Source organism: Maylandia zebra, linkage group LG4 (assembly GCF_041146795.1).
Source record: "Maylandia zebra isolate NMK-2024a linkage group LG4, Mzebra_GT3a, whole genome shotgun sequence".
Lineage (NCBI taxonomy): Eukaryota > Metazoa > Chordata > Actinopteri > Cichliformes > Cichlidae > Maylandia > Maylandia zebra.
Genome location: NC_135170.1, coordinates 24,051,550 through 24,071,254, shown reverse-complemented (window position 1 = coordinate 24,071,254; position 19,705 = coordinate 24,051,550). Strand labels below are relative to the sequence as shown.

General features: G+C 41.3%; 1 protein-coding gene across 3 annotated transcripts in view; it reads right to left on the bottom strand.

Annotated features, from left to right (window-relative positions):
• Window positions 1-17,759, bottom strand: part of cyth1a (cytohesin 1a) — a 41,342-nt gene extending 23,583 nt beyond the window's left edge. The window contains exon 1 of one of the 3 annotated variants that reach the window (XM_004559430.6): window positions 17,510-17,759. In XM_004559430.6, coding sequence (XP_004559487.1) covers window positions 17,510-17,528 — 19 coding nt within the window. In that variant the 5' untranslated portion in view covers window positions 17,529-17,759. Of the gene's footprint in view, window positions 1-2,938; window positions 3,203-12,374; window positions 12,912-17,509 lie in introns of those variants that run through there. The other 2 variants (XM_004559428.5, XM_004559429.6) reach the window with 2 other exon arrangements.
• Between the last annotated feature and the right edge of the window lie 1,946 nt (window positions 17,760-19,705).

Here is a 19,705-nt window from a genome sequence, read left to right as displayed (position 1 = left end):
GGGGGTGGGAACTGAGCCTGAAGAATGTATAGCAAGGCCTGCCACCCTACACACTGTGTCAGCGTCAGATTCAGTGTAAAGCAAACATGCAGAGTGCCCAACAGCAGCATAGCAGCTGCATGCACATACATAGACATAATCCACGGTAGCAAACACAAAAGATGAGCTTTTTTTTACATAATCCCTGCTCTGTTTTATTGACATTAACTTGTTTTTAGAAGCAACTGAGGAGGCAACTCTGTGTTTTCCCTCAAAAGCGGAAGTGCTATTTCTTCCCACAATACATGCCTTTGTCCTCTGATGCCGTTAGCCTTGATTCTAATCAGGGCTTTCCCACTAACAACATCCTGCCTTCCCAGTATAACACACACGTTCTGAAAAACATGTGGTGGAAAAGCTGGAAGAGCCAAAAATCTTTATCTTTTAGCACCTTTATTTTTGCCTCAGTGTTGCTTTTTCTGCTGTAGAAGAGTGAAAAAATGGACCCATCACACAAATTGTAGGATGCCTCTTCCTGCCAAGCATATCATCAAACCCTTAGTTTCCTGTTTGGGAGCTGCTCTAACAGATCGGCGGAGGAGTGAAAACTGCGGCGAAACCCTCCCATCCTGTTGGGAAGGGAATAAAATAGGCATTGGTTCACTGTGCTCTGAACAGTGGAGAAACACCAGGAGTAGACCAAGTATGCACAGCTCAAATCCTGAGCTGCTGCACAGCTGCTTGATTGGCAAATCAGCATACTCCTTTAAAAAGGCATCTATCAAGAAGTTCCTCCCAGCCGCCATTTTGGATTCTTTCACATTACCAGCAGAAGTCAGACTTTTTTTTCCTCCCCTTCCCGTAATAAGACAGCAACTCCAGGCATGTCTCTACCTGTTGCAGACGAAGCTGAGTGTCACTAAAAGTCAGTAACTTTGAGAGAGGCGAGGAATAACAAACTGCTAAGCTTTGAGATTGCAGTGTGATTTCCACTCCTAGAGAAAGAATAAAGGAAAAAAAAAGAGAACTTGACACATTTCTTTCTGAGAAACCGAGAAGGAAGTGAAAACAGCAGTTCAAGTCTTGCTACACCCTTATCTGCACTCTCAGCATCATGACAAGATGTCACGAAATGTGGACAAGAACACAATACTTTTCTTGATTAATCTGCGAAATTTTTAAAAGGAGCTCAATTTATGATTAATAAATGTAAACTACGATAGCTGAAATGCTTGGCCAGAAAGACTTGGACTTCATTTATCTGGGATTATAATAATGACCTGACCGCAAGACATGACAGACTTCCCCAACTAATCATAGCTCGCCATCGTGACGTTACGAAATCATGATGTGCGTCACATGATGTCACATGAAGACCAAGCCCAGTACCAAATAGAAAGTCAGTTGTAGTTGACCATAATAACAATGCAGGTAAATGACAATCCAAAACAAACTCCCCCCCCCCCTTGCCTTGACTAATTAGAAAGAAAAAAAAATGTTTGTTCAGCACAGACTCTCATGAAACCATTGCAATATTAATGTGACAGGTCATAGTTTTAAATCTGCACACCCTTCATTTTCTCTCCTCTTTCAGTTGCGAGATCACTATCAACATCAGCGAAAACAGCCAACCAAGTGCTGCTGAGCTACCAAACAGACTTTCAACAACACCTCACTAGTGCTCTCTGCTCTAAACACATTTTCCATTTCAGCACCAACAACGCAGAGTGAACGATGGTCTGAGTGGAAAGGAGCGCTGCAACTGATGCAGAAAGAGAGCTAAAATATGATTATGGCGAGATGATGACGATTATCAAACCACGGGGGCATTAGTGCCAGGGAGGGTACACTGTACCAGAGGCCCCATTAGAGCTCTCAGCGCCACTCATTAGGGAACCATTAGTGACAACTACTTTAATTTCCCAGACCACCCACCGCTAAGTGGCAGAGACAAATGGACTCAAAAGGAATCGAATGGACCTCTCGCTCACCTCGCTGCCTCCAAAAAACAATGCAGCTGTGTGTGCCAGCCAGGTTCAGCCAAGGCTATGGAAGGAAAAGAGAGAGGGGGGCAAAGTGTGCAAGTTCCCAAGAACAATAAAGGAGCAGCAGCATATAACAGGATCAGCCACTGTTCTCTAACAGGATTATTAGTGACGCAAGGCAAAGTTCCTGATTAATGCTGCCAGGCTAACCAAGTCAAAGAGAAAAGATGAAAGAATGATGCTCAGCAACAAAGGCTTTCTGTCTCACACCAAAGGCTGCACACTGGCTCATTATGACTGCACATCATCAAACTGATGTAAAGGAATTACAGCCACAAATGTAATTTGCAACAGTTAGCAAGGCTTCTCTGGCATAATTTCAACTAAAGGTGGCCCATCCAAAGGCTGGAATGATGAAGTATGACTCATGTAAAGCTTGCTGGAGGAGTGCGCGGTCTGCTCTCACACCTGTTGCTGAGTATTCAGTGAAAAATGACACCGACGATATTTACTCTGACCGTGTTAGAGTCTGCATTAAGTCTACAGAGTGTTACTACTAAAGTGCTTGATAATGTTGACACCAGCACTGCTCAAAACTAAATGTGAAAATACAGCCAGCTCTTTGATTTAGTGTACAAATATGTGGTAATGTGCTGAATTTTGTAGACAAGGATCAGTCAATATGATATGGATAAACAAAAATAGACTTTAAAAAAAAACCCAAATGATTGTGTATACATATTTTTTATTTGCTATATAAGGCTCAGAAAAGTGCCGCGCTTACACAAGCAGCAAAGCAACAATAGGAGAATAAACAATGTCGCCAAGGACAGTTACAGTCCACTGAGATTTTCCATTTTCATACCGTCAAGTTATTATCTCTGATATATATATGTATATTTTAAAGGCCATGTGGTGCCATTTAAATTACTTTCACACGAAGTAAAACGTCTCTCCCTGAGTAGCTCACTCACCTACGCCGTCTTCCGACTTTAACACCATGATGTCTGTGCCTCAAGGTTTCGAGTCCGAAAAGTTTCTAGAAGATTTCCGAGAGTCAAACCTTTCGCCGAATACAATTAACGACAGCTTTATTGGCTTTTCAACTCTCAATTGGCGAGTTAAAAGTTACTCCGAGGATTGACTTCTAGCCTAAAACAAGACTGTTTCGGTCCACGACTCAAGGGAGTGGTTTGAAGTGACGGACTTTGACCAACCAGCTTTTGCTCCTGAGAGCGAGAAAGTAGCAAGAGGAGCAGGCTTGGCACAGAGGAGCGCTTCCGGTTGTGCCTTTCAAATTAAAACACGTTTTAAAGAATGTTTACAAAAAACTTTATTTGGATTACACAGTTACAAATTTTTGTTGTTTCGACTCTTTCTGTGATTTGGTATTCATAAAGGCACCATTAGCCAAACCAGTTATCTTCAGGACAGTACAAAACTTAATATAAATTCAAGAAAACACTACTCTTAAATTACAAGAACTTTATATTGATTTGAATATTGAGGTGTATAATGAGACTGACTCAAGACATTGTGGCACCCAAACAAGCATTCAACTGGCTAAATCCCCGTCATCCTCACATCCAAATAATTTCAAAGAATAACTGTCAGTTATTAGTTTGGAATTGCCCTGCAGCATTGCCACATAAACTTGGAGAGGTATACCAATTTACAGAGCTCAAAACTCCTGTTTGCATATGTGTTGGTGCTGGTATAATCAGACCATAACTTTCAGCACATAACTTTCTTCTTTTTTTTTTTTTCAAATTAGGCTTATCCTGCAGGATCCTACAGGTTTATGTTTTATACAACAGTTTTGATTTGTGTCTTTACGATGCCAGTGAGTAGATGAGAAAAAATAAACAAATATATAAATATATACATGTGCATATAAATATATAATGTACATATTACATTTTTAAATGATTCAGTTCTTCAGCATAAACGACTTCCCGTTTGGATTACTGCATTGGTCTTTTTACTTGTTTTAACAAATTAGCTTTGCATAGTCTTCAGACTTAGTTTTAACCTTTAGGGCCCTACATGGTCAAGCTCCCCAGTATATATCTGACCTGCTGAAACCACATTCATCTTTCCAAGCTCTAAGGTCATCAGCTCAGAGACTGCTGGTGGCCCCACGCGCTGGATTTAAAACTCATGGAGATCGGGCCTTTCTAACCCTGAAGACTAGATTTCAACTAATTTGTTGTTTTATGTTGTATTTTACTGTTTTACATTGTTATTTGCTGTATTTCCATTCTTTTTCATTTTCTTTCTCTTTATTGTGAAGCACTGTGTGATTTTTATGTGTGAAAAGTGCTATATAAATAAATTTTACTTACTTACAAAAAGTAAGGTAGGTGTCAGTAGTTCATATACTGGACTTTGTAATTGTAAGTGAGACTCTTATTTTGAAAGGAATTCGTTGCCTATCTCCGTCTCCTGATTATGCAAACTGATTAGAGCGCAGCGAACGTGCCCTATGACGCGTCTGCCCCACTGTGTTGCCACCCTGTTGCCTTCGGCTCTCTCCCACACACGCACACACACACATGTGTTGGGGTTTGAGTGGGGGCAGGGAGTGAGTTAGACTCACCGAGGCAGAGCAGTTTACTGCTGCTGATCTTGCTCTTTTTAAGGCTTTTGATTCACCACATCCGCCGAGAGTAGACGTGTGTGTGCAGTCAAACGTTTACCTCAGAAACAAATGTTAAACCGTTCTTTAGAAAATAGCAACAACACCTGCACAGACAAACACTTGTGAACACCTGTTGGATATTCAAACTCGCTGCACAGCCTATTCTCACATGATATTATTGCAATAAATAAACAAATAAATCAAAATGTTTCAGTCTAGTGCTTTAATGGCTCTGGATTTATTTCCCACATTATCCTGTATAATCTTTTGTTGTTGTTGTTGTTGTTGTTGTTGTTGTTGTTGTTGTTGTTGTTGTTGTTGTTGTTGTTGTTGTTGTTGTTGTTGTTGTTATTATTATTATTATTATTATTGGGGATGATTGAGTGATTCTGAAAAACAGCTGATTTTCATTGCACTCTTATGATTACACCACAACAATGCAGGGGCCTACCAGTAACGATGAAACAGGTTTGGCTACATCTTGGTGATACTCACCAGAATGTTTGTGCCTAATGCAGCTTTACAGTTTTGATGTCATGACCTTCACCTTTTCCCCCCCTGTGATCAAAGGCTGATCAAAGGTTTGTTGAAAGGTCGTTTTTTCCTAGTAGAGAGATATTTCTTGGCGGCATTTTTTAAGGAAACTATGAGGGATTTACAGCCCCCTGTTGAAAGTGAGTAAATTAGTCTTCTGTTTGTGTAACACCTGCACAGCCATACTGCTGTCAGATAGCAGAGGATTGAGCCTGTCCTTGCCTGTTGATGAATACCTGAGAGCCAAGAGGAATGCTCCACTCACAGCCAATGACAGAGGCCAGGTAAGGGGAGAAAACAGCTCATCTGTTTTGTTTATCTGACGTACGGTAGAAAAATGTGTATGAGCTGTCCAGCTGCATTTTAAAAAGATTCTGAGCACCGACCCAGGAATCAGGACACAGCTACTAAGAAGACTACGGTAAAGTGCTACAGTCTGCACTGAATCTTCATTTAGGGGGGATCTCAACTTCATTCTGTCACCCATGAATGCTTCAGCTGTGTCGCGCAAACTCAACAGCTGACAATGCAGCCTGTGTGTAGCGACCCCCGTACACACAAAGTTTCAACTCATTGTTAGAAGTGCATCCATTCCCCCAAGCAATGCTGTAAATCTGTGCTCAAGGACCCAGAACAAGAGCACACAGGCAGCTGCCTGACCTTTAAATGAAAAGATTATGAGATGACATAGACACATGAAGATTACAGTTATCCACAGCTTCCTGAACGAGCTAAAGTAGAACGGATCAGCAGATAAATGGAGGATTTATGCACACTTTAAATCAAGACCAAAAAAAGAATAAAGACTGTGCTAAAAGGTGCAGCAGATTTTGAGTTTCAAAGGAAAAGAGAAATTCCTCAAATAGACAAAGGTCTGCTCGTCTTAGAATCTGTAGGACGTTAGTTCTTTTTTTCAGTTTTAAAATTAAAATACCATTACCGCAAAACCTTTAACTATGACCTATAAAAGTCTCAACTATGAGGTCAGCCACAACCAAATGGGGAAACTAGGTTTACCTGTGTAACGCAATATTATTTTCCAGTAAATGCAATAAGATTTATATGAATTGGTGTTGATGATATGACACATTTACTGAGGATATCTTTTTATTACAATTTTATTCATATATTATTTAGAGCATGTATGTATGAAGACCACAAGACAATATTAATTTGTCTTCATGTCAGTAAGTTTGTGTGAAGTTGTTGGCTTTGTCCAAGAAACTGCATGGTGTCTGTAACAGTGCTGCTACAGCAAAGGTAAACATTTACTTTAACACTGCTTAATTATTTATAACTTCTAGATATCCCACGCATGCGTTATTGCTGCAGGCATAAGATTACATTTTATGCAGCATTTTGCAAGATGTACATGCAGGACACATTATATATAAATCAGGCTGTGTTGGATTTGTAGCAAAGCTTTTTCTGACAGCTTTCTGGTATCACCCTCTAAGTCTACATAAGGTGACTGTAGCTCTCTAGCCTCTAGGAATGTTCTGACCTCACACAAGTCTGCCTCGTATTGTGAAATAGCTGTTGTTCAGTCTTACGGTGCTATGTTAAGAATGTGGATTTCAGGTGTGATTGCAAGTGCGAGTCTCAAAAAAGCTTGTGGTTTTAAAAGGTGCCCTCAGCTGAGTGTAATGAACACATGATTGAATGTTTTGACTTCGATCATTAGCACTCATTACTGATGTGCAGGTCACTACCAGGTTTTTAGTATTCAGCGACACCATATAAAGTTTCGTAAGTAGTGATTTCAAAATATGAATCAAGGTTGCAGGATGTGAAAGAAAACGATTGTCAAGATAATTCCAACAGAGGGGCGAATTTTATTTTATGTCTGACCGAGCTCCAAAACACTCCACTTCACAAAAACTACAATTTGCGACTCCCTGGAAGAGGCCCAAAACCAAAGTCCTAGTTTATAAGGCAGGCTTGCCATAAAAATATAGCCTCCTAATCCAAGAAACACTGATGCAATACGTTTTCAAACATCAAAAAAAGTCTTCAAAAACACAGAAGTTGGAAAGCAAAATAATGTTTTGCTTTTTGTGTTTCTGTGTGTGTATATATGTGTAAAATCGGTTGTGGGTGTGCCGGGGCTATTATAAGTGAAACCACAGAGTCAAAACAATATCCTGGCAGCTCCTGAACTAAAAATACATCTTTATTTTAGGCTTTAAATTGCCTGAATTAGATGGAAAATTGCTGTGTGAGAGAAAATAATCCCCATCATTAAGACAAAAGGTACCAAGAGTGACTCCTGCTGATCATTTGTATTAATTACAGCTGCAGGAGGGGAGAAAGAAACCCACAAAGGAAAATTTTAGAGAAATTTATCTTTACTATCAAACAGCAATGATTTCAACCAAAAGCATTTCAAAATTAACTACACTGCGTCATATTGAAGTTGGGTCACTGTACAGAGTCATGTTGCTTTTTTCTAACTTACAAAACATGCAAACAGGAGGTTTATTGAGAAACAGGAGGTTAATATCCACAGACGAGCTCGAAACAAGGCATGAAAAATGGTTCTGCCACCACGACAATTACAAACCTGCACGGCAAATATTCTTTGGCATTAGACATGGCTCTGCTGATCTGCTGCTCGACGCATGAGTCACTGCACAAGTTGACTTTGAAACCACTGCTTTCCTTTTACAGGTGCAATCACAGGTAATGAGACCTTTGGTTCTATGCACTCTGTAATTTTCTGGGTTAGACGGAATTCAGGACTGAACGATTAATTACTGACATGAGTCATGTGCAAAAAAAAAAAAAAAAAAAAGCAGAATACATCTAACTCTGGTGCTATTTTTCTGATGTTTGCATGTCAGAAAGAACTCTGTGGGCGGCCAATCAATTTGCAATTAAAATAGAGAACTCTACACAGCTTACAGCAGGACCCACCTACACGCAGTAATACTGCTGCCAGAAACTGTTTCAGGAGGAGCATGCAAAATTTCCAGAGCTTCTGATAAAACATGACAGTTGAGAACCTGTTTGCATAAGAAAACGTACTCATCTCATGCTAGTCGTGCAGCGTTCTGCACCGCACAAAGTTTTGACATTTACATGGTGACCCCAACAAGAGATGGCACACGGTGACAAAGCGACTGCTTATCTTTGCTGAAAAATTCATGAGTTTGACTAATAAGCACTCCAGAGAAATAACTAAATATACATTTTGCTCTTTATAAACAGGATTCTATCTGAGTCATAAAAACTAAAAGATCGAGGGCAGCAGGTGCATGCTGCTAAGCAGTTAGCGTTAAAGGTGAAAACTGACGGTCATGTCAGATATAGCCAAAATAGCACAATTATGAACATCAATTCTTTACTGTCCTATCCGTTGCTTGTTCTTTCCTAGAGCATTTATCAAGACATAAAAAATATCTTGAGACATATCCTCCCATAACACCAAAAGGAACCCACTTAGTTAGGTTTTGTGAGTCTCTCTATGTTTTCATACACTCTTCCCTGAAGGAACTTCCTGTCAGACTTCTCACTGTCAAACTCATTCAGCATAAACACTCACAGGACACTTTATTGGGTACTCTGTGCAACCCATGCTTTTGCTTCCAGAAATGCCTTATTTCTTTTTCACACAGATTTAACAAACACTGGAAACACTCCTCACAGATATTAATCCATATAGATATGATAGCATCACGCGGTTGCTGCAAATTTGTCGGCTGAGAATATCCTGTCCACCACATCCTCCGGGTGCTCTATTAGACTGAGATCTGGTGACTGTGGATGCCATTTGAGTGCAGTGAACTGTACATGATGTGAATTTTGTGACATTACGCGTTATCCTATTGGAAGCAGCCATCAGAAGGTGGGTACACTGGGGTCATAAAGGGATGGACATGGATGGACAGCATTACTTGTGTTTCTAGGCTGTGGTATTTAAAAGATGCTCAACTGGTACTAAGTCCTCCAACGCGTACCAAGAACATTTTGCACCATTACACTGCTGCCTGCCTGAAACAGGGCCTATATGCACCGAGTGGCTGCCATGTGATTGGCTGATTAGATATTTGTGTTAACAAACAGCTGAATAGGTGTACCTAATGAAGTGGCTGATGACAGCATTTATAGCTCTAGCTCAAAAAGAGCTCAACCTGTAGTGGTTCTGGATGTTGTTCATTGTACCTTTTTTTTCCGTCAAAAAAACTATTGATTTTATCTGACTTGTGAAATATCTCATTATTTTAATAATCAATAATAAACTGATATAAAAGCTGTTAAAATAGATAACAGTACAGTGTAAGGCTCCCAAACCAAAAAAGGCTGGTAACTGCTGCCATCACTACAGTCTCATATATAACAAGCTGATAGGGCAAATATTCTCAAACACACGCTGTTGCTGACGGCCTTGTTGTGCTTTCGCACAGATCAGTGTGTCCTCAGCTGTCCCTGGAGCCCACGAGAGTAATTTCCGCGTCAGAGAGCCTCGGCAAATCCGGGGCACACCTGGCTCTCTGCACAGATGACTGATGGAGCTGTGCTGATATCACTCGGAGAAAATTTCTATCATGTCTTCTATAAACAACACAGTACTTGGGATCGCTGTCATTCTGTGGGCTATGATGATTATTTAAGCATGCCGACTCACAGTGACTGTCACTGTGAGCGTTTGGTTAACAATAACAATTACATTGTGAAAGGTGCAAAACAGTGTGCGTGTGACTCAGTAATTTAGATGCAAAAGGGAACTGAAGAAAATAAATGATAAAATAAAAGTCTGTATTTACTTTGGAGTCTGATATTACTACATGAGAACAGACTAAGAAGGAAGTAATTTCTTTTTACTTCTTCAAAAGACAAGACTAGTTTAATTTCAATATACATTCTCCTCTTAAATAAAAGCATTAAGTATTATTAACATGTCTTATTAGAAAAATCTGATGTAAACAGTTATTGTGGGCAGAATACACTCATTAACCACTTTCTTAGATACACCTGTTAGATACACAGCCATTTGTCGAGTGGCAGTTCTCTGGGTCAAAATGCCTTGCTGATGTCAGAGGTCAGAGGAGAATGGACTGATTCAAGCCACAACAACAGAAGACCACACCAGGTGATATTCCTTTCAGTTAAAAAAAAAGAAAACTGTGGCTACAATTTGCATGGGCAGCATGTTTGGAAAACAGAAGACTGGAAAAATGTTGCTTGGTCTAATGAGTCTCTATTTTCACTGCAACCTTTGAATGGTGCGGTCAGGAGTTAGAGTAAACAACATGAAAACATGGATCCATCCTGCCTTCTTTCAGGCAGGTAGTAGTAGCTCCATCAACCGGGGTTTAATGGTCCGGGAAATATTTTCTTGGCACACTTTGGACCACTTGGTACCAACAAAGCATCATCTAAACACCATCTACCTGAGTGTTGTTGCTGCTGACCGTGTCCATCCCTTTATGACCGCAGTGTACCATTTTCTGATGGCGGCTTCGTGTCACAAAACTCAAATCATCTTAAACATGACATTGAGTTCACTGTATTCAAATGAACTCCACAATCACCAGATCTCATTCCAATACAGCACCTTTGGGATGCAGTGGAATGGCAGATGCGCATCATGGATGTGCAGCTGATAAATCTACATCAACTTTGTGATGCCGTGATTTCAATGTGGACCAAAACTCTGAGGAATGTTCCAAGCAACTTGTTGAACTGTGAAGGTAAAAGGAGTGTAACCCAGTACTAGAAAGGTTTAACTGACAATGTGACCAGTGAGTCAGTAGATAAATTATAGTTTCCGTCAAGCAGTTTTTAAGAGCTTTATATGTTGTGTGTGCAAGAGAGTAAAGCCACCAGATAAAAGTACACCATTTCCTACTGAGATGTCATAACAGCGAAATGTGATGCAATTTGTACGCAAGTACAGAAATCAAATAATTCCCCAACTTATTTCAGGAGTGGTTTACAGTGATAGCTTAGATGACACAACGTGAACTTGCCTAACAACAGTTGGATGAGCCACACGAGTCATTCGTGATTCACCATTAAAAGCAGAAATACCAACACTAACAGTATCAGCCAATGTCATTACATCACAAGTGGCCCAAACTCTTAACGGTTGCCATCACAACACAAACTTCGTTTTATTGCCGTTTAATCAAAAAACGTGACACAAGGCAGGCAGTTGGCAGCTTTGGTAATACGCTGCCCACAAATTGCAGGGAAGGCTGAATGTACAAATGCAAGCCAGTGTTTTATCTAAGTGACTAGAAACACCCAACATGCCATTCAGTTCTGTTGGCCTGACAAAAAATAAAATAAAATGAGCAAAAGTCTGCTGTCATCACATTTAGTACCAGAACAATCCAGATTACTTCCTCGTTGAATATCCAAATCGACAGGCAGAGCCCTGGTGCTGATGTGGATATTTTGAAATGACTGAGGCAGCAACGCTTCCACATGCTTCGCACAAAGTCAGCTGATTCACTGCCACCCAACAAAGCTTTTTAAGTCATGTCAACACGCAGTTTAAACACCCCCAATGGGAACCTGCACACCATCCTGCAGTGCAATGTCATCGCGGCGCTTAGCAACCAATCCAAAACAACAAACACGCGCACATCAGCTCCATCGCTGTCCAGATGGTGAGTAGCAAACTTCTAAAGAAACCAACATCTTAATCTGTGTCTCTCTGTGTGTAATTAAACCGAGAAACACAGAAAATTCATTTTACCCAGCTTTAGGAGGCGATCACCAGTAGGCACAACACTGCCAGTCCTCTTTGTTAAAGGATGGAAACACAAGTCTTTGGCAGAGCTGAGAAAGTCTGGCTCGCAAGCTGAGATTTCACATGTTGTCGGCCAACATAAGGATTTTATGTACATGTGTGAAAAAGGAATGTGAAGTCATCAAGAAGGAGGCAGCCCTGCTGCAGATTCGATCAGCTGAGTGAGTAATAACATTAGCTCACGCTCTATTAGAGTGCGTGCACGCACAGGGCAGAGGTTTAAGCTGTGCTAAATGAGAGCCTCCCTGAGCCTCGAGAAGCTCCTTCTATTTCTGTCCGACTGTTTGTTTTCATCTCTGGTTTAGTCATGTGTTCGTGCCAGTGGTCACAGAAGCACACATGACCACGCTCACAGGTTGAAAACACATTCAAAAAACAAATGCTCGTGATAGTTTCAACACTGTAGGTTTATAGTAATGATGCCAAAAGCCAGCAAAATGAAAAATGATCTTCCTGAAAACAACTTTTACTTTACCTGGAGCTTCCTCGAGTGGCTTCACAGCAGGGCACAAGAAGGTCTGAAAACTGGACACACATAGTTCACCGACTGTCCCCATAGCTCCGGCGTGTTAATCTCCGTATCTGAGTGTATGTCTCAGACTGCAGCTGTGTATCGTCCTGAGTTCCTCCCTCCTTATGACTGTGATGTGAAAGAAAAGTTGTGAAGATCCCAGTCTCCCCAGTGCACCTGTCACTCCTTGCTCCCAGCTGTTCCCTCCATGGAAGGATTCCAACTGTAAGATCCTGCACTGTGTCACTTTGCTTCACCTAATCCCCCCCCACCCCAAGTTGGATGACGCTCCTCGGCCAATGTCTTACACTAACCTACTTTCTCTTCCCCTTTGTTGAGAATGTGCAACTTGCTATCGGATGCTAAAATCACTTCTGCTTTCTCCCCCGTTCCCCTTTTCCGTTGGTATCTGAACCTCGCTCTTATCCTCCTCTGCTCCCTCTCTCTCCCTTTCTCTTTCTCTCCCACTAGCTACCTCACATACTAATTCTTGACAGGCTGCACACAAAATATATTAACGTATCTGCGACTGCTGCAGCAACCGCGTACGACTGGTCCAATCTGAAAAGTCGCTTGAAGAAGGGATGGAGTTCTGTTGTTTTCATGGAAATTATGGCAAAAATAAATAAATAGATGAAAGTCAGCAGTATGCTTTTTTTTTGTCCACTCCAGATTTTTATTTCCATCTCCACCCTCTGCTGCTTTTAGCTTTTAGTCACTCTTGGTTTTTGGCTTGAAAAGCATTAAAAAAAGAGACAAGATTTCATTGTTGCTTGGCAACAGGATAGAAGAAATAACTAGCTCCTGGGCCAAACACTGTGAGCCATTTGTTTTGATTAGATTATTCTCACACTCGGTGAGGGTTATTCGCAGTGACACGATCGCATTTTGGGGCTGTATAACGCACATGGGTTTCACAACAACAACAACAGCAACGAAAATGTGCTCGTCAACGATCTGTTTCAGATTCTCGCTTCCTCTCGTGGAACAAAATGCAAACGATTAGCTTCCCTCTTGAACTCGTGTCACCTGCCACTCTGCATTACCCCACTTGTCAGTCACTCCTTAATTACTCCTTCTCTGCGAGTCATTCATTAATCCTTCAACTCCGCCCTCTCTGTCAATCATGTTTCCATTGAAAAGCAATATAGGGGTGACTTGATAAGGAATGCAATAAAGTAAGACGTGCTTCGTGGTTATGGAAATCATTATGATCTAACAAGCACTGCCTAGTTCATTATCTGAGGGCACAGTGCTTCAACTTGACCTCTGTATGAACTGCAAAGTCAGTTCTGGGTACTTTAAATGCTGCAGCTGCACATCACCTAGACAGAACAGCTCTGTCACCAGAGGAACGGCACACAGTGAAGTCAGCACAAATCTTCCGCCTCTTTTTTTTTTTCTTTTTCTAAATGCATATTCCTCCCCCCTCGCTCGACAGCACAACACAAACACACTGAAAATGTTTAAATCTGTGTATTCCACTGAACTTTTATGGAGCTATTCTAGTCCACAGAGCAAACTTTAAGTGCTCTAATGAAACTCATAAAAGCCAATTAGCCAAATCGACAACAGTTCATTTGAATTAATTATTTTTGCACTGCAGTTTATTATGGACTAACGAGGACGTCAAGTGCAACACGCAATTAAGCTGCAAATGCAGTCATTCAAAGAGAGATCCCCAAGATGCCCAAACTGTCACAGTTTAAATGCTAATACTGATTTGTTATATAACACACTTTAGATTGCTTTAGTCAAAAAGGCACATGGTAAGTCACTGATTGATTCCTCATGAACCCCAAATGGGAGAAAACATCTAATGACCCTCAAATATGTGAGTAAACTAAAAATCTACAGCAATGCATTGATTACAAAGTAAACTGCACTTTTTCTGCAATATGTAGGATGGCATCGCAAAAGAATTCCCTAAACAAATCAAAAGAGTTTAAATTATACAAATAATTTAATGCATCCATTCCTAAGTGATTAAACCACTAGGAGGCTAACGACTGTACTCTGTCACACCCGATCCAACCCCTACTTGTCTTATAGTGACGGTGCAAGAGTCTGGGTGTTGTCAAGGCTTAATTGCTTATTGTGTTCATCCAACAAAGTATGGATGCCACTTCTTGGCCTCATGCTCTCTGGGCTGTCATTTTTAGCTGAAGTCAATCAAAATAATACCAAATAAAACCAGATCTGGTGTCAGTCTCCACTTTATGTTGTGCTATTGAGCCAGTTCGTAACAGCTGAAGCAGTTTGCTTTGATATGTAAGTCTTGCCACGTACAGCATGAAGGCCTTTTGCGTTTAACTGGCCCCAGATGAACCACTTCCTTGAGCATGGCATGCCATCATGTGGACACTGCATGCAACAACAACTCTTATTTTCACCTCCCCAAGCAGGCTACAAGTCTTCTGGAGTTAGCAGACCCAGATTTAATCTAACTATGAAATCTATGTGGGCTGAGTGCAACAGTCATGAGTAAAAATTGCAATAAGAAAACCGATAACTTCCCCAGAAGATTACACGATTCTGATGTGAATCAGTCATCAGTAAACGAGTAGACAGCTACGGAGGTGAATGTGTTTTCTTTTTCGATACAATCATTTCCCAGGTGGAAGATAAAATCTACAGGAAGCTTCCTGATCTGTGTTGGTGGAACTCCTACATGGCAGCCTAATGATAGCATCACCTCTGGTGACTAATAACTGGCTGAGTGGGGGCAGAGCCAGTGTCTCTGCTGATACAACCAGAGTGAATATGAAGGCTAGAGCTTCTACACCTGAACAGGCTGAATGAGCTTCACAATATCTCCACAATAGCAACATGCAGCACTCGTTGCTCAGCTTTGAGCACTTCTCTTCATCTGCGTCTCTTTTTGATCGGTGCAAATGTAATCCCATTAAACAAACCATTAAATTCATTTCGCTTCTTATTTCTGGAGTTATTACACGATCAAGAAAGTAGAACAGCTGTAGCATCTTTGGTGTGATTTTTATGTAATTACTTATTTCTTGTTATTAAGAACAAGTTGTGTCTGCATAAGCCCGCTGAGAGTTTGCTGCTTCCGTGACAGTGTCAGTATGCTTTGAACATGAGAGGAGCTTAGAGCTGGAGTAAATGTGTCACATGGCTGAAGAGTGACAGTTTAAGGGAAAAAAATTACAAAGAGAAAACAAGAAAAAATACACACACACACGCAGCATTAAGACCAGCAGAAGCATCTCTATTTCTCAGACGAAATCACTCAGATAAAGAGGAGAGGTCAAACTGACAGAGAGAAAGATGACACCCATAACCACAGAAACCACATATACCTGTCACCCTAGAGCACCAGCGCACCACACCTATGAGCAGTTGCACTGTTTCCTTTGTGCACATTTTATTATGCAAAGAGAAACCGAACTGAGCTGACAGGTGCAAGTAGATGGGAGGGGGTGCACACAGAAAAAAAACATTTTGACACCCTGCAGCTCAAAGCCTTTTAAGTAAGTCTTGAAACCCAGCCACGCCTCGTGAATCCCCAGGTAGTTGATTTAGGGCGCCAGCACCTAGCAACATCACTGGAACACAGTTCAGAAACCTGTTTCAATGATAATCCTGCTGTAAATGTAAGAAGGCAGCTACGCAGGTGAAGCCACGACGCAATAAATTATACAAATTACATTAGAAATATAGGCAGCCTCCAGACGAATGTTGTGTTTTGTTATATAAGTCCAGACTAATAATAAACTGCAGTGGGGGGAAAAAAATTGTGCCAAAATAAAACGACATCTCCACTTTTACTTCCATCTGCTTCCCGTCTTCTTGCTCACAGAGGAGATGATATGCTTTGCACTTCTTCATTCAGATTCTCAAGCTGTCGATTTGACTAAGAAGGTGTCGGGGACAGCGAGAGTGTTATCTGAATGCGCTGGGTGCTTCAGCGTGTCTCTTTTCTTATGCCTCACACTTCAGCAGATAATTACATAATCACCAACTGATTCTTTCAGCTCCTTTGCAAATAGGAAGTCGCTGACGGCATATCATTATCCTGTTCTGGGGCTGACAGGAAAACACCCTGCACGGGCTACCCAAAGTCACCACCTATGGACTCTTTATAGCAATTGCTCCTTTGTTAGGAGCTGTGATACTTCCATTAGACTAAAACTTCCCCTCATTTTTGGAAAAGAGATGAGAAGCATCATCCCCCTCCTTCTCCCTTCAGCAGAGCATCAGTAGAATTTTTTGCAATGAGGCCATTGCTGGAGGTTCTATTTTGAGATGCATTAAGCTCACTAAAAAAAAAAAAAAAAAACTAAACTACTAAATAATTGAGATGAAGGCTCTATCATATTCTAAGCTGAGCCACCAGCTAGCTCATCCCGGTCTGACATCATCAGGGATGTCACCATACACTTGATGACATGATGCTGAATTTCCAGTAAATATGGCTCACATTTTTTTCAACACAAGTAGTTGTATAAGAAGGCATTCTGTAAAAAAAAGAAAAAAGAAAAGAAAAACTATGTCAGCCTCAAAATAGATCCCAGCCTGATATCCTATAAATAAATCAGTCCGGATCATGTAAACTCCCAAAAGAGCAGGAACTTTTCTGTTTCTCCCTGCTGTTGTTTTTGAGTGTAAAAATCCGATTTATTATTATTATTATTGTTTTCACAGCTGTCACCCTGCTGTCATAGCTGCAGTGAGATGCTAAATCATTAATTGCGTCGACCTTTTTATATGTGTGCATACCACAGAGACCACCTGTTTTAAAGCTGGCTTTAGATTGCATCCTTCTTCCTGTTCCTGTGTATGCGCTTAGACTACATAAACACGGGCAAGTGTAGGATGAAAACAACACGGCATACAGGCCTGCTGCGGACTAGGACTTACTTTGAAGTGTGACACGTTGTCATTTTTTAACACTTTCACCAAACAGACAGGCAGTAGTGTGGACATAGCTCAGTGGGCTGCATTTTTTTTTTTTAATCTCTTGGCACAGCAGGAACACGGACACGCTACGGCAGTGCTGAAAAGCATGCGCTCATGCAGTGTCAGGCTTTGGATCAAAGCGTCTGCTACATGCGTGAAACAGTGCGATGAGGACAAACCGTAATTCTCCCCCTCCATCCCGGTGGTGCTGATGCTGCTGCTGCTTCTGCGGCTGATGAATGCGTCTCTGTCCGGGGATGTCTCTCTCGAAGCGCCCGCAGCAACTCCGTTACCTGCCGCCCTCCTTCCCTCCCTTTCTCGTCTCTTCTCTGGCTTCGCCTCACCTCCCAGCTCTCAACTTGAAAGCAGGCGTAAGCTTACTTTTTTTTTTTGGTTTTCTTAGCTTGTTGCTTTTCTGTTTGTCCCTTTCTTTTTGCCGTTTCAGAGGTGTGTGCTGCCGATGCCTGGCTGCTCCGCTGTTATGTAGCTCTCCAGAAAAGCCGGTGCACATGCTGGCCCCTCCCATCCCAGATGTGATGTCACGCTCTAACTTAGCTTCAAGTTTACTAAATGTCCTGCTGCTAGGTTTTATAACTTGCTGCTTATTTGACGGGCCCTGTAACGTGTGCATACAACTATTCATATAATCCATTAAATACAACGTTCAGTGAAAATATGAGAAAATTACTAAATGTAATGCGAGAAGCAAAACAGATTTAGGTGATCCTCTGTTTATTGGAGCGTTATTCAGTCTCTTTTAGCTCCCAGACGTAAATAAATCTTCCTTTTGAGCTAATGAATAGACTTCAGTTGCTCACCAGAGCAACTTCATCCCTGTTTTCCAAGAGAAAAACACAGATGGAGTAGAACAAACTCAGTGGCCGCTGCTAACGATAGTCCTTTGTGGCATAAAGTGAACACGGTGCAGAAGTGGCACCTGGTGTGGTCTTCTGCTGCTGTAGTCCATCTGCTAACATGCTCTACATGTTGTGCAATTAAAGATGCTCCTCTGGAGCTAATGAGTGGTTATTTGAATTACTGTTGCCTTCCTATCAGCTTGAAGCAGTCCTTTTCCTCTTACTTCTTCCACTCATAAATATTTGCTGTTTTTCTGACCGTTCTCTGTGAACCTTGGACCCCTGGTCTGACCCCAACATGCCATGTTCGAAATTACTTAAATCACATTTCAATAAGGAGAGAGCTAAACATGATTTACTGAGATAAAGAAATTAGCGTATTGGGCGATTAGACACCAAATGACCCATCATGGCAGAACAGAATCCCAGCAGTGATAGGATTTAAGACAGGACCTCCACAAATGGTGGTAAAGATGAAGACTGAGGCTTGAATAGAGCTGTGGCTGAGGTAACTGAAGTGGAGATGGGGAGGAGGTGGGTTGCATGAAAGAGAATCTGAAAGGGAGAATGGCAGGGAGCACAGATTTAAACCATGCAAAGCCAAGGCTTTTGGCTCAAAGAAGGCAGGCGAGAATTGATTGGACTAGAGTAATGATGTCAGAAATGAGATTGACAGCATGGGAAAGCAGTAGTCCTGTAAACAACAGAAAAGCAGCTGAATACACAGGAAAACAGACAGATGAGTGACTACAGATACCTCCTTATTGAACTTACACTTAAGCTTAATTTCTGCCTCATTCTGATGCTTACCTTGTTTCTCAGCAGGTGATCTTGACCATCTCTACATGGCTAAATGCATTGGGTTACTGCTATGTGATTATATGATGTTGGCATTAAGAAGCTGCTGAACCACTCAAAACACTCTATACTGCAGCAACATTACCTTTGCCACACATATTCACACAGCACTTTATTCTGTACTTGCATGCTTCATCTACCTTGCATTTACACCTGCAGCCAACTGAGAATCACCAGTTGACATATTTTTGTAATTCAGGAGGAAACCAGAGTAATTGGACAAATCCCACCCAAGCACAGGAAGAGTATGCAAAGTCTGCTCAGGAAGCCCTAGAAATCTGGAAGGGATTGGGCATCCATAAATCCAACTGGTATCTCTCATACATCATAGCCACAGACTGGAGGTAAAAGATGGGTTGGTCTGAAATGTCAAATAAAAAAAACAAACCAAAAACTCCCCAACTTAGTTGGTCAGCAGCATCTCCCCCTATTACAAAAATAAGTGATTATACAAAAGTGAATGAGAGACTTGATCTATCACCCACAGTAAACGTCCTGCTAATGAGATCTGGTTTCCATCTGTAGTTTTAGGACTTGTTAGGTTGTTCATCCTGTAGATTAGAGTCCTTTTCAGACAGAAAAAAGACAAGAAAGCAGTGTATACTTTAGAGCTTTGCCTGTGGGTTACAAGTTTTTGGTTTCCCAGTCAGAGCTCACCCT